This window comes from Cyclopterus lumpus, chromosome 17, assembly GCF_009769545.1.
Source record: "Cyclopterus lumpus isolate fCycLum1 chromosome 17, fCycLum1.pri, whole genome shotgun sequence".
Classification (NCBI taxonomy): domain Eukaryota; kingdom Metazoa; phylum Chordata; class Actinopteri; order Perciformes; family Cyclopteridae; genus Cyclopterus; species Cyclopterus lumpus.
The window spans coordinates 4373307-4389513 of NC_046982.1; the positions used below are offsets into that span (position 1 = coordinate 4373307).

General features: G+C 42.8%; 1 protein-coding gene across 1 annotated transcript; it reads left to right on the forward strand.

Moving 5' to 3' along the window:
• Positions 1-5602: 5602 nt before the first annotated feature.
• LOC117746289 (neuropilin and tolloid-like protein 1) lies at positions 5603-16031 on the forward strand. Its single transcript, XM_034555336.1, has 10 exons — positions 5603-5744; positions 6015-6080; positions 7302-7436; positions 7528-7776; positions 11575-11616; positions 11814-11941; positions 12507-12735; positions 14570-14683; positions 14777-14921; positions 15503-16031. Exons 1-10 carry the CDS (start codon positions 5717-5719, stop codon positions 16029-16031), a joined length of 1665 nt encoding a protein of 554 aa, XP_034411227.1. The 5' UTR covers positions 5603-5716.
• The last annotated feature ends 176 nt before the right edge of the window (positions 16032-16207 follow it).

Genomic DNA, 16207 nt, shown 5'->3' on the forward strand with positions numbered 1-16207 from the left:
CACGCTGCCACGGGGAGAACATGCGAACTCCACACAGAAGGACCGCTCCGACCGGGAATCGAACCCGCGGCCCTCTTGCTGTGAGGCGACAGTGCTAGCCACTACACCACCGTGCAGCCCCGGTGTGCAACATGTCAGGGCATAATGATAATACGTATAAGATAGTGAGATCACATTATGGCATGGCCTGTGTCACAGATGGCTCTGTAGCGTTGGCTTTCATAGGTTCTTGAAAATATAAAGTATCTTCAAACGACTCTCCCATGAACACACACCACACCTTACCATGGCAAAGTAAATGTCCATCAAAATGTCACCAGAGACTAAAAGACAAAACCGTAGAATGCATGTTTGCATGTTTGCTGTAAAAATAAAACACAAAAATAAAAGGTATGAATTAACCGGTTATGAAGATAGTTTCCGGCTAACTTTCTGCCAATCAACCAATCGGTTACTCAACCAGTCGATTCAACACCGACTCAAACGTACTAACCTGTGACTACTTCCTACGAAATGACCGATAACATAAAAATTGCTGCAAATATATGGCTTTTGTTTCACTTAGTTACAAATCCGGTACTGTCCACAGTTTTAAATGATTCCTACTGTATGCACTTACATGCCAGATGACATGGATTTGCTTTGGTGATTATGTAGCATGATGCAAGGATGTTTTCCACATGTCCAATGACGTGAGATCACTTCTCCAAGCATCTGCTGCCACCTCTTGGAGGAAAAAGAGACTTTTAGTAAAAGAAAAGAAAAACCTTCAGAAGATTTATCTGTGTTTTCGTGGTGTTTGAGCTGAGCCATGCATCACTTTTGTAATCTTAAGAGGGCTGAAGCTCAAAAGAAGGCTATATTAATTGCCGCATTAAGAATTCAGAATAAAAACATCCAAGCAAACATCCCCTCAGTGCAGTCTGGCTTTAAAATAACTTTAATAAGTTTTCAGAAAAAGGGACGATTGTAATAATTTTTTAATCCCACACAGCAAACACGACTGGAAGATGGAGAGACTTCCAGGAAGGAAACAAGGACATGTTTGTTTAGCTTGAGAATTTTGACACGTGTATCTCGATTGGTTTCATCTGCGCACATTCAGTGAGAAGTGCAAAGGATAACTTGCTGTCAGGTGTAGCCACCAGGAAACAGGACCCAAACGGCAACAATCTTGAATAAAAACTTTAATCTTCACTTTAACAACTAGTGGAATTACTTAAACTGAGGAATCATCAAAGAACGACAGGACTAACACACATGATCTCTAGTGATCAAACCAGGACGAACCAACAAAGGGGAAAGACACAAACAGGGTTTAAATACACAGGGCTGGTGCAGGTGATTGGACACAGGAGGAAACAATCAGGGACATGGCAGACAATCACAGGGACAGGAAGTGCAGGGAAACAGAGGACACGAGAGACGGGGACTTCAAAATAAAACAGGAAACAAGACACAAAAAACTCCAGATCCTGACACTTGCAGATTCTGTTGTTTTCACCATCAGAGTATAGTCGTAGTTCCTACTTACAGGTCAGACACTTCATAAGTAGACTTCGGGAGGCGACTCCACTTTTCTACTCCCAATTGATGACATTCTAAGAGAAATCAAACACCCCAGAGGCATTTTGTCCTGAACAAAAAAAACAATATCGCACTAGTGCACTATTTATTGATTGAATTCTCAAACACAACCTCCACCGCCAGCCAGGCAAGGGCCACGATCAAAGTAATGGGATTCGAGTGTGAAGGGGAGGGGGTTACATATGTGAAATAAACACCAAAATGTCGACATGTGTGCGCACCTCTCTTCGTCAGAAGAAAGGGAACAAACCCTCAAATCGCAGGTGAGTTAGGGGAATCTCTCAGTCGTGTGCCCTGAAGTGACCCTCTGTGACCCGGTCGCTTACTGGCAACCACAAGGCCGTGCATACAGTTGCTTCACTTTTCCTCTTTTCCCTAGAGAAACATGACTTGTACTATAATAGATAACTCAAAAAGCGTCAGATAAATTTAAAAAAAAAGACAGTTTAACATAATGAATTTAAAGTGGTCACAGTTACATCATGAAAACACAACGTCTGTTAAGTTATGTACTATCTCTGTTTCTGTGTGGCACTCTACGAATGCAAAACCTTTTACGATCTGTGTACCATCTGTCACATGTGTCTGCTGGACATGTTTACTGTTTTGCAACTGTCAGTGTGCTTTGGCAACACGAGGAACAGTTCAAACACAGACCATCACAGCCAGATAATGATCAACCGCAGGCTTGATGACACAATCCCACTTTTGGCTTTTATTAATGATGTCCAGGTCCAAGTGACAAATCCACTTCGCGATGGGGAACATGCAGTGCGACATCGAGGACTCGACCCTCCTGGCCTCCGTCGCCCGGTCCGTCTGCCCTTTCCCAGACTACAACCCTGGTCCTCTTTTGAGTAGCATGCTGTCCCCCAACTCCTCAATTTACCTGAGGGACCGCTACGTGGAAGTGCAGTCCTCCCTGACCCCGGAGCAGCTGGAGGACTTCAACAGGGGCCTGAGGACCACTTTCGGCGAGAGGGGCAATGTCACCCTCGGCGGGGTGGGGGTGGTGGCCCTGTCCCTGGCCGTGCTGTTCGACATACTCGCCGGACAGGCCAGGGGAGAGCAGGTGTCAGACTCGGGGCCCATTCCAGGTTTGTTTCTCAAGGACTTGAGTGGCTGCTACCCGCCGCACGTCAACACAGCCAGCGAGTACCTGAGGCTGGTCCCCCACATTGCGAACAACCCCACCAGGATGAGAGCGGAGACAGGGAGGTGGGTATGCTGCAGTCTGTACGGATACTGTAGATGCAGATGTAAAACAGAGGACTAAGCCAGGGGTCGTCAACCCGCGGCTCCGGAGCCGCATGCAGCTGTTTAGCCCCTCTGTTGCGTCTCCTGGAGGCTTTGACAAAAAAAGAAGATATATATATATTTATGTTTTGCCCAGTGGACAATCATTCAAAGGGAATTTTTGAGTTTGAGCTATTACTGTGTCACTGAAAATATATTAAAAAAAATATTTGTTTAACTGAAATGTGCGTCACATCCTATTACCGCTGTCAAGCTTCTTTCCCTGCAGGTGGCTCATCATGATATGCAGAGCCCCGCCTTCGTTAAACTGTCAATGGATACATTTAAAAAAGAAAAGTCACGGAGAAAAATAGAGTTTAATTCTGCTAGCACATATTAATTTGCTTTCTCTGCCAACGATGCTGGCTCACCTGTATGCTTGATATGTGACAGGAATTATCAAACATGTACTGTTGAAAGACTCTTCCAGAACTAGGGGGGTTCAGGACCTACATAGTTGTCTGATTAATTGACCAGTTTATTATTTTTTTTCTAACAATTGTCTTTATTCTGGTTCTAGAATTTCATAAATACAACAAACTATACTTTTTATATATAATGTGACTATATATATTAAACTTTTGCGGCTCCGGACACATTTTATTTGGTGGAAAATATGGCCAAATGGGTCTTTGGATAGGAAAGGTTGCTGACCCCTGGGCTAAGCTAAGTTAATAAAAACATTAGTATCGTCAATGGGAGGAACAACTGAGAAATTGCTTCCTGCGGAGACAAGCGGCAACATGCAATACTGTGCAATGTCCAGCCATCTTGTGAGGGGTTGGTCGTTTTTTTTATAGCCAATTTCGGATCAAATTGCTTTTTAATTTCACACAGGGCTAATATTCAAACAAAAAGGGACATGCCTGGTGTGCTGTATCCATGAGCAAAATGAGTTGAGAATGCATTTACGTTGCATGTTGGGTTCGGTTTGAGCATTTGCAGATTGCTTAATGTCTCTCTTGTGTGTATGGGTGTTTGTTGTTGTTGTTGTTGTTGTTGCCAAGGTACCTCCGGCAGCTCCTGATCGACGAGAACACTGCGGAAGACAACCCAGGCTGGGCCAATGGCGACATCGCATCGGCCAACATAATGCTCGGAAAGTTGGTTCAGAACGGCCTGCGCGTTCACCTGCTGCGCATTGCCAACTCCACAGTGGTGGACGAGATCGAGAGGTCTGTTCGGGCGTTGAGGCAAAGCCAAAAGAACAACCCGGCCCCCACAGAAGACGCCGCCGCCAGCGGAGCAGTGAGCAGAAGCAGAAAGAGACGCATTCCCGCCCCGGAAACCTCTGTCGTCTTCAGCCTCAACTGCGTTCCTGACGCGGCTAGCGATGTCTTTTTGGCCAAGGTGCACACATCCAACAACACGCGAGAGGCTCTGAAGCGATGCGCGCCGTTCAACAATCACCTGACGAAGACATGGTTGCACTACATTGCCAGTTTGGCCTGGCTCGACGTCATCAACGCCCCCATCTTTGATTTTGATAACAGTCGCAAGTCACTGCTGGCTCAAAGAGAAAGCTTTGACCTGAGGGCCCATGCGCACACAAAGTGGGCAGAGTACTGATACGTGTATGTATTATTTTCAACTCAATAAATATACATCTGATGTCACTTTATTTTGTCTTCATGAGGGGTTTAAAGTGTCATGATCGATGACTCACATGAATCTATATTTTGGTTCCAATCTTGTAACACTACCAGATTTGATAAATCATTGTCGATGTGGTGTGTGCATTGGCGTGTGCTGTAGCACACAAGCGTTGTAAAGGAAATAAATGATTGATTGAATCAAGAGGAAAAAAACGTCATGATGCTGCATTGACTCATCCAGCGCCATTCGCCACGCGTTTTGTGTTTTTTGCAATTGTTTTGCCGTTAGACTATTAATGCATCCATTGCGCCTCTCAAGAAGTTTGGTGTCGGGACTATTTTCCCTTTCGCTTTGAGAACAACACTAGCTTATTCAAGCAGGTAGAGGTAGGGGATAAACGATCACATACAGTAACCTCCCTCTTAATCAGCTAGAACATTGAAATGCTGCTTACAGGTTAATGCATCAGCATTAATGATCCACTCATGTAATAAATAGCAGGCTAACGTAAGAGTGACAAGTCTGCAGCATAAAGAGAACTTTTGATACTTTTTGACTTTTACTGACTATTTTAGTTTTTTTGCGACATACACTGAAGTTAAGAATCGTTTTGTTTTTTCCCCACCACTGAATCAAAATGCATTCTTGATTTAGGTCAAATAAAAACTTCAATACATTTTTTTAGTGATTTTAGGCACACATTTACTGAATGGATGCGCACGCACACGCACACACACGCAGTGAATCAGCGGGTCGTACTTTAGTTAGAGGATCGGCGGTTCGAACCCTGGCTCCGGGAGTCCGGTCCAAATTGATTCATACACCTGCTGCCCCCCCATCAGTTCATGGATGTGAATGATGTCAAGTAGTGTTGAAGTGCTCTGATTGATCGGAAACTAGAAAAGCGCTATTCAAGTTTACAGTCCATTTACCAAACACGCGCGCGCACACACACACACACACGCGCGGTGGTTTTTCAGTCCAAGGGCGCAGGCTTGTCAATGGCCGCATATCTTCTGAGAGGATTAATGCAGCCTAAAGGTGGAGCAAAAATTGCGAAGGTTTGTAGAGTAATCCTTTGAGCTGGGAGAGAGAGAGAGAGAGAGAGAGAGATGAACTCTTTGTGGCGCATTTGGTGAGGGACTGATGGACACTGTTCCCCAAGGAAGGGACGTCTGCTCAACGACTATTTAATGGCAACATTTGTGACTGAGCTCCTCATCCTCTGTGAACAGAAATGGTGCACAAACTTCTGCTGCCCATCGGTGAGTTTACAGCTGTGCACCGTGTTTCATAATGGAGGCGAACATCTGACTGTAGACGCGTTAAAGGACAAATTATCATTACAATTGGTGTATCATCCGGTTCTTTGACGGTGTGTGTCCTTGTTTTGTAAATATTCTTTGTTGTTTATTTTGTTGTCGCCGTATTATTCACTCTGTGGTTTAAGACTTTGTATTTCTGAGAAAAATAAGTTGAAGCAGATTTGTGACAAATAAAAGAAGAAAACAAATCTTCGTTTTCACTTCTCTCAGCTTTAGCAGCAAGCCTCGTCTCACCTGAACTTCCAGGTGCCTCAGCCACCAAACTAAAAGCTCAAGGTACCTCATCGCATCCTGTCACCGCTCATTCTTCACCATCCACCGTTCTTCTAAGACTGTGTTTGCTATAGCACACTAGTACAGCGCAGTCACAAGGATACAGGAGAACATCCCTGATACAGGAGAACATTCCAGATACAGGAGAACATCCCTGATACAGGAGAACATTCCAGATACAGGAGAACATTCCTGATACAGGAGAACATTCCAGATACAGGAGAACATTCCAGATACAGGAGAACATCCCTGATACAGGAGAACATTCCTGATACTAGGAGAACATTCCTGATACTAGGAGAACATTCCTGATACTAGGAGAACATTCCTGACTTTATAATAAATCTCCTCTGGCCAAATCCTCATTAAACTGATCATCAATAAACCTTTATACTTTAGAGACACTCATGTGTACACTTTCATTTTTTTTTTTTTTTTTTTACATTTTCATTTCCTTTATTATTTAAATGATCAAATGTAATATGTCCTGCAATTTTATTGTGTTGTATATTTGTAAAAAAATGTTTTGCTGCTGCGTAAAGAAATTTCCCCCTGGGGATGAATAAAGTAAAATCTAATCTAATCTAAAAAGAAATAGGTCTATTTAAAAAAAACTATAAATCATTTTGTGAAGAAAGAAATGTATTGAATGTGGTTCAGAACAGCGCAAAGACAATTTAATTAATTGATTACTTTGAGCCACAGATTAATTCATAAATTAATTAATTTATCAGCCTCCATTATTTCACTTGTTTATTTATTTTTCTATATCATTAGACAACTAACTGATTAAATCGTGTGTGTGTGTGTGGGGGGGGGGGGGGGGGGGGGGGGGGGGGGGGGGGGGGGGAGAGAGAGTCTAAAAGTGAGTAAATAACATCTCACAAAAAGTCAAAACCCTAACTTCATCGTTAGATGGACACATTAACACGTATCCAATAACATAATGTATTTGATGTAGCTAACCATGGAGTATGAGTTGATTGTGCCTCTTTCATATGTATATAGATCCCCCCATTTAAAAAATGGTAAGCTAACTTAGCTTTGTGTCGCTAACAACAACAGTTAGTATTTTAACTGTAAAATACATTTAAAAACAACCACACTACACTCTCAATTGCCCTCTGAGACATCTAAAAAATGAAGCAACGATGAACACAAAGAGCTGTGCAGCTGGTGGTGTGCTGGACGCTTTCATCTGAATGTCGCCCTCTGTTTCTCCAGTGAAGAACAACTCGGGTGTGACACCAGCAGGGCAGTGTGGGACCTGGGTAAAGGAGCCTGAGGGGGGGTATTTCACCTCACCCAACTACCCTGAGAAGTACCCTCCTGAGAGGGAATGTGTCTACATCATAGAAGGTGAGGCTTCCTCCATCGCTCACTTTCCACCCCCCTCCTGATGTTACTCTCACCTTGACCTCCCCCCCCCGGCCCCCCCCCTCTCCTGCAGCCGCTCCCCGACAGTGCATCGACTTGTTCTTCGACGACAAGTATTCCATCGAGCCGTCCTGGGAGTGTAAATTCGACCACATTGAGGTCCGCGATGGGCCCTTCGGTTTCTCTCCCATCCTCGGTCGCTTCTGCGGGCAGGTGAGCCCGGCGTACGTCCGCTCCAGTGGGAGGTACCTGTACATCAAGTTTGTAGCCGATGGTGAACTGGAGGCCATGGGTTTCTCTGCCCGGTACAACTTCACGCAAGGTGAGTGATGGACGACAGGGTAAACGTGTAAAAACAGGTCGTACAAAAATAATCTACCAATGGACGATGGATCACTTGACTATATGTGAAAGCGTTTTCTTGTGGCGATGAACCCAATCATCACCTGGCTCTGCCACTGTAGTGCCTTAACCTCTTTCAGCTCATTGATTTGGCTTTACGGCCCGCAACTTTACAGTTTTGGGTAACACTTAAACTTATACAGGTCCTGTCTGTGCTTCTGGGAATTTGGGCCTGTGAACAAATTTAATTTGCCCTTGCAGGATTAATAAAGTATGAATTCTTCTTCCTCTTTACCAAACTTTGTTGGGACCTCTGACCTTTGCCAAAGCGGTTGTAAATCAAGAAAAGTGAAAGGAAAATAGTGTATCCGAGTTGTTCTCTGGTCACATAATCTAATTCATGGAGGAATGCAACGTCCAATTTTAAAGGTATATTTCAAAATCATACTCCTATAGTCCAGTTTCACAGTCATTTGCTCATTTGACTCAATTTGGGAGACATATCGTGCTTGTTTTCAGGTTTAAATGGTTTAATTTTTAAAAAAGCGAATTATTTTCCTCATACCCCCTACCGTCTGTTTTAGCTCCTGTCTCTTTAAGCTCCTCCCCTCCTTAAAAAGCCCATTCTGCACTGATTGACGTGCGAGAAAAAAACCGGTTCATCTTTGTAACGGTAGTTCTCAAGGCGTGGGTGGAGACACTCGGTATCGTCATTCTCGTGAACCGACATGTGACACGGGAAGAAGAGACACGTGGACTTTCTCAAACAACAGATCTTTTTTGTCTCCCAGGTCGATTCCTTTTGGAAGTGTAGCAAACAAAGGGGGAAATACCGCAATTCATTAAAGTAATTTTGCATCTTTCTGCGATATTGTTGACCTCGTATCCTACCAGCTGCCACTCTGGCTGGCTGGCAGGGTTGATGTTGAGAGTATTACTACGACCCTAAGCTCTTCAACTCCTTTCCTTGGCACTGTACCTCCCACTTTACCACCATGCAGGGAGTTTCACAATGGCTACCTCTTTTACGGAGTCTCCGCCCCCCCTTTAGGCCCAATTACGTATTCCAATTAAAACACACGTTGACACATATTCGTGATTTCAACAAAAAAAGCGTTACATATTGCAACTTTGATATTGTTTTGGTGGAACGCTGCTGGGAACGTAGTCTCATTTCCATTTGTAGTGCAGGCACAGCAGCTGCAGCTGATGAGGGTTCTCTCTGTCGCACACACACACACACACACACACACACACACACAGTTAATGAAAGCTTGTCTTCAGGGGAATACAGCTTGTCAGCGCTGAGCCGCAGTAGCAGCTTAAGGGAGTCCAAGGCAGAGGCTTCATTAGCAGCAGATTTTATAGGCCACCTACACTGACGGGGGGGGGCGGCAAAGATTAATCTGCATCCCATCCAGCAATCCCGCCCTCTTTCTTTCTTTCTTTCTTTCTTTCTTCCAAACATGATTGAGCCTCTGTATATTGTAATTTAATTCCGCAAGGGATGCTCCAGTTTCAGACTAGTCCTGTGAGTCCGTCCCACACATTTTAGGTTATTTAAGTTTTTATTTCAGAAAATTCTACAGGGCATCTCACCTTCCAGTGTTAACCACTTACTAAGCATACTTAAGCATTTATTATTTTTGAGAAATGCTTGGACATTAAGAATTATCAAAGCGAAAAAAAACATTGTTGTCCAACTCTTTTTAGGATGAAGGTAAAAACAATTGCTAAACACTAGCGGCGAAGCCACTCCCCCAAACATATCATAAAACATTAGTCCTGTGACAGCCACAGAGACCGGATTCTGTTCTCTTCCTTTGTCAGAACAGTTGATTTATTGATTGCTGTCAATAAGTTTCAACACATATAGCCAAACAAGCTGTCTACAACACATTACCCAGCTTTAAATAAACAGGCTCCTGATAACATGAACTATCCCTTCCGTAAGATACTTTTCCTTATTGGCAGATCAGGAGAAGCTGCTTTCGTCTGTTTACATCAAACATAATGAGTTTCCCATGCCAAATGTTAATCTCCTGTCTAATTCCTCTCATCACTGGTGGCAGGAGAAAATTAATGCATACACACTTTGTTTATGAACTGCAGTAGTTTGAAAGGGTCGCTGCGCACTACATTGATCAGGTTTTGTTACGCAATGTGTGAACAATGTGACAGAACTGTGTTCTCATGTTAATATGAAAGTTAATATGTTGTGCGCGCAAGATTCAAATGAAACTTTAGTAGCTCTTATTATTAGCTAAATGCTTTTAATGTCTAATGTTGGATAGTTTGGACACGTGCAGACACATTGTGCAGCAACAACTAGAATGCTATCCTTGCTTACACTAAATGATTGTTATTTTATGTGTTCCTCCAGTTTATGCTCACTTTTGTGTGTGCGCAAGTAATTTAACTAAATAAACTAAATATATAAACTAGTCAGTCGGCTTGTAAGTTTGTTGTTCTTCTGGAAAATTAAACATCCAATAGTCAAAAGTATACGTTTGTAGCACACATCGCCTTCAAGCTGAATAATATTAAGATATTTAAAGGGCTTTACATAAACCCTCCTATATCTCCATGGGTATAAAGCCTGTGGGAGTGGCATTGTTGCGCTCACACATTTACATGTAGGAATGATTGGGAACAATCTGGACAAACCTGACGCACAGGCAGGGGTAAGAAACATGAGATGATTAATAGGTGTTCTTTATTAATGCATGCTCTTCTTACGCCACAGCTACTGACCAATATGTTGCCTTACCAACGATAAAAGTTGATGATGTGGGAGATTATGGTTTTAAAATAAACTCACTCTCCTCTCCACGCCGTGTCCTTTCAAGCACATTTCTTTCCTGTGTTTCATTGGGTGTCAAATGTAGAGGGTGCATTATTTGGGATTTTTGTTTGAGGTTCTTTGAAGTTTCCCCTCACTCAACGTCAAACTATTCAATTCAATTCAATTCAGTTTATTTTGTACAGCCCAATATCACAAATTACACATTTACAGATTTACAATCTGTACACATACGACATCCCTGTCCCAGGACCTCACATCGGATCAGGAAAAACTCCCCAAAAATAACCTTTCACAGGGAAAAAAGGGAAGAAACCTTCATATCTCCAGGAGAATTTAGAAAACAAAAAAGAAGGGACATTTTCATCACCCTGCTGGCGGGGGCCTAATCCGTCCCGAACTAAACCGGTATATCAGGATTTATAATCCACCTAGCAAGTAGATTCATCAGCACAAAGGTTTAGAGCACAATTTCTCCTCCCTGTCTCTTGCTGTGAGACATGGAAGAGAAATAGTGTGTGTTTTTCTTCTTTTTTTTGATGAAGGGCATCTGGGGAGTTTAAATGAGAGCAGGGGGAATGCGCTGGTACATAGATTACGTGTAAACCGGGTCCAGCTGTGATTTTGTTTTGCAATATGTCTTTAATATTATCATTTTTATTCTGTTGTATTTTTTGGCCACCGGATTATTTTTCTCTATTCTTGGGCCAAATGTAATGCGGTGAATATTGCATACGCACATTTCGAATACTTCAGCGAAGGTTTAAATATATTAAGAAATGATCAGTTTTAAATAACATTCACGTTCAAATCCACATTTGGTACACACCTCTATCAATAACTATGCGAGAAGCCTTTTATGTTCCATATATGTGGAGAACGAGTTTAAATATGTTTAATTTGCATTGTGGAGACACTGGAGTAAATGTTCCAAAAGATTGATTTATTTGTTTGAATATTATGTTCTGCTTTTAGATCCGGAGTTCAACGGGCTTGGGGAACTGCCAGCTCTGCCATGTGAGTATTTAATTTATGTTATTATGTCACAATATCCTATTAGACCTGCTGCAGGTTAAATGCAGATACTGTTTAACTGTGGATAACTGCAGATTTTGACCTACTTTTACATAATGTGACTGAGTCCTTGTGTTTACTGAAGCAAACCATTTTTTACAATCTCACATTGATAAACACAAAAATATTGTTATCCGCAGATTGTGAGTTTGAGATGAGCGGTCCGGAAGGCTTTGTGGAATCTACCCAGATAGCCGGGGAGGGCCGGGCGCTGCCGACTGAGGCCGTGGACTGCAGGTGGTACATCAAGGCCCCACCAAAATCGAGGGTCTGTATAGGTCAAACTGTGGTGTGTGGTGGTGTGACATGTAAATGATTTATCCTTCTCACAACAGATACAAAATAGTAGACTCTCGTGGAATTGTTGAACATATTTCTTCATTTTCAAGCTGGCAAAGTGGATTTCAAGTGGGTCAAGTTGCCCAAACATTGATTGAAGGAAGATAACTTAGCATACCATTAACTAGCGTTGGCACGTCTACGCTACGCTAGCTACTGAAGCTATACTGAATGTCTAAACATGCTGCTTAATAATTTTAATGATTGTCACAGTAAATAAAGACCTACCAGACTTTACTGGAACTTCATTTAATTGTGTTCTGTCTCGATCGCCAGGTAATGTTTTGGTTCATTTTTACATCTGTAGAATTTAGCTTCTATCTTTATCTGATGAATCCGCTGAATATATCTCTCAAACTTCTATTGTCAGGGAGAGCAGTGAGTGACAGTGTGGGCTCCATGCTAGCTCTGACAGCTCAGGTCAGAGCTTAGAGAAGGCTGTTTTAAGAAATGTGGAATACTCCTTTAAAAAGCCTTCTGCCTTTTCCCCACAGATCTACATGCGCTTTCTGGAGTATGAGATGCACAACTCGAATGAGTGCAAGCGTAACTTTGTTGCCATCTACGACGGCAGCAGCTCGGTCGAGCACCTGAAGAATAAGTTCTGCTCCACGGTGGCCAACGATGTCATGCTGGTGTCCTCAGTGGGCGTGGTGAGAATGTGGGCTGACGAGGGAAGCAGGAAGAGCAAATTCAGGATCCTCTTCACAACTTTCCATGAGCGTGAGTGAGCGTAGCTCTCTTTTACAGGCGCGCACCATCCATATGTGAGAGTAGAGGGCCCAACAATGAAAGGATATCGCTTCCCCAGTGGCATTATGGTTACTTCTCTATATTAGTTGCCTTCAACATTAAAAATGTCACCAAAGACAACTCTTGAAAAAGGTTATTTAGAAGGTGTATTCGTCCAAATCAGAAAACTGCACAATACTTTCAAGAGGCATGGCTAGCAAAATAATGAGGAATGACTGTTAGCTGTGTAGATAGATAAGGACGTTCATTCGATCATGTCGGCTCCAGTTACTTTGGTGGTTTTATTTTCATTAAATCTAAATGAACAATGGATCACAATGGATCAGATGGCTAATTGCAATGGGAAAAGGGTTGTTATAGTTAATTGTTTGGTTTAACAGCCTGCAGACTCTGTGATCATCAACCATGCCCAAGCAAAAAGAACTTTGATGAACAGACAAAATTTGCGACTAGCTGGTGAACATAACAGTGTATCTAGCCATCAAAAAGCCATAGTTTATTACTTCCCTCAGGAGATGATGAAGACTAAAAGCTGTTTCTCGATGTGCACAATGACGCACACCAGTTCCGGTGTGTCCCACCCAAAACCTATCCAGACAGAGCTATCCCCGTCCCGTGACCAACATACACCGTTAGCAAGCGCATGTTAGCTGCATTCCCATCTTCTTGTATCCCAGCTGCTCTGCGATCTCAAGCCATAAACTGACCTTTATTTCAGGTCGTCTTTCCATTTCCGAGACACCAATAGTCTGGAAGAATGTGCCATTGGACCGAGAGCCCATTTGTCTGAAAAGAATTGCCCATTGCTCCTAAAATCCATAATTACTATGCAAAATGACAGCAATTTTGTTTAGGACAATAATCACAACCAAGGATTTCATGGTCAAACATACGTGGAGATCCGCTGAAATCAAGGTCCGAGCGAGGATTTTTTTCCCCTCAGTAAGTTCTGCACATGTGTGTAAGCATTCATAAGAACCCATATAACAAGTTTTTTACAAATGTTCTTAACGTTTCAGACAAAAATCCGTTTTTGGTGGGAAAGCTACTTCATAGAGTGACAATGTCAATGTTGTGGTGTGTTTTTAACTTGCTGCATCCCGTTGGCCAAGCTAAAAAAGTAAAGAAATTAAAAAACTATGATTGGAAAATGACCTACTTCCATCTGGTGGTAATGTCCACAGTGACAGAGTGGTAAACCTGCAATGGGCACACCTGATACAAGGACGAAATATTAAATAACATACCATTAGCTGTGGGGGGTGTGAGGTCCTGGGACAGGGATGTCGTATGTGTACAGATTGTAAAGCCCTCTGAGGCAAATATGTAATTTGTGATTTTTGGCTATACAAAATAAACTGAAATGAATTGAATTGAATTACACAAGCAAATACCCTTCTGAATTCTACCCCCTCTGACCCCCATTACATTACATCACTCTATCATGCACTTCAGCCACTTTGATACAATCTGTTTGCACTCAAGTAAATATGCACTGAATATTTGCACTAGCAACCCTAGATAGTTTCCATTTATAGTAGTCTTTGTTTATATTCTGCACTATTTAATGTTAATTTCATCTGTATTCATATTTTATAATCTGTATATACTGTTGTACTCTCTGTTGCACTTCTGGTTAGATGCCAAACTGCATTTCGTTGCTCTGTACTAGTACATGTGCAATGATAATAAAGTTGAATCTAATCTAATCTAAAAAAAATTGAGCCACTGAATACCATCTAACGAATACCTATAATTCAGTCTACTGTGTACAGCCGCATGACTCTTGCCTTTTCTCTTTCAGCTCCGTGTGAAGGGGAAACTTTCTTTTGCCATAGCAACATGTGCATCAACCACACCCTGGTCTGCAACGGTATCCAGAACTGCGTTTACCCATGGGACGAGAATCACTGCAAAGGTACCCTACGACACAAAAGGAAGAGAAAGCGGTCATACGTCAGCTGCAGCTGGACGCTTAAGTCATTCCTCTCTGTGTTGTCTCCCTAACTAGAGAAGAGGAAAGCCAGCATCCTGGACACGCTGGACAACACTAACATCACTATCATTGTAGTAACCTGTGGCCTGGTTGTCATCCTGCTCATCATCTCTGTCATCATCCAGGTCAAACAACCACGCAAGAAATACATCATCCGCAGGTGAGATTTAGTTCTTCCAGCAAATCTCCATGCAAAATTCCATATTTTTGGCTACTCAAGAAGATGAGGGAAAAACAAGCTGCACTAGTCTATATTTCTACGGAAACAATGGCTCATGGCCAGCGGTGGAAAATAACCAAGTACATTTAGTCAACCACTGAGCTTTAAAACAATTTTATATATATGTCAAAATTGTCTATTTCCATTCTATGCTACTTTACACTTCTACTCTACCATACTTCAGCGGGAAATGTATTTTAATTTATAATTACTTTGCAGATTCAGATTTTTAAATAAATATATAATCAACTAATACCTAATAATAATAATAATAATAATCCAATAATATAATGTTTATTATTCTGAGCCATTCTGTGTAATGACTACTTTTACTTTCAGTTTAAGAAGCAAAATACAACAGCTTTAATGCAGCTTGAACAATAAAGACGTCTTTGATATCTTGCAGACAAAAGCTTGACCTCAACCTTCTGGTGCCACTGTAACCAGTTCCTATTTGGGTTAATGCAACAATAGACTGGGCCAATTAAGTTTGTTTAAAGAATTAATGTTGCTTTCCACAGAGATGACTTTGACCCTGCCCTCCTCCACCCTGGTTTTGAGCCCCCTCACTACGAGCTCTGCACTCTGCGCCGCGCCCCGTCCGGCGACCTGACCGATGCCGCCATGGCTGAGGACTACGAGAAGTTCCACAAGCTCCGCCGCTCCTCTTCCAAGTGCATCCGTGACCACCACTGCGGCTCCTTCCATGGCAGCATGCATGGCAGCATGCACGGCAGCCGCAGTAACCTGAGCATGAGGGACGCCACCATCGCGGCCGACGGGGGGGCTCACCCGCTGGCAATGGTGAGCCAGCAGTCACCGCGCCTCCCCCACCACACCACGCCGACGGGGCGAAGGAGCATCCTGGTGATGAAGCACAGTTACTCTCAGGACGGGGCGGAGGGGTACAGAGCGGAGGAGGAGGAGGAGGATTCGATGATGGATGAAGGCCCCACCACCAGCCAGCACCACATGCACCACCACCAGATCCACAGGGGCCCACCGGGGCTGGACCAAGCTGTCCACCGCACACTGTCTAATGACTTCTAATGTCAGCCGACAAATAAAGATACAGGGGGGAAAGAGGTCATCCCCTTGATTCTTTATCTGGGGATGTGACAACCCTGACCCTTTTTTAAAAAATAGATTTCAATTTAACTTATAGGAATAAATGCTGATCTTTAAAGCTCTTGTGAGTGTTTCTTGGTCTCAAATAAAAGGGAACT

Excerpts from the sequence above, each read along its gene's own strand:
- LOC117746289 (XM_034555336.1), top strand. The coding sequence starts at position 5,717 with ATGGTGCACAAACTTCTGCTGCCCATCG. Across the intron at positions 7,437-7,527 it reads ATGTGTCTACATCATAGAAG|CCGCTCCCCGACAGTGCATC; the intron begins GTGAGGCTTCCT and ends CCTCTCCTGCAG. Across the intron at positions 14,684-14,776 it reads GGACGAGAATCACTGCAAAG|AGAAGAGGAAAGCCAGCATC; the intron begins GTACCCTACGAC and ends CTCCCTAACTAG.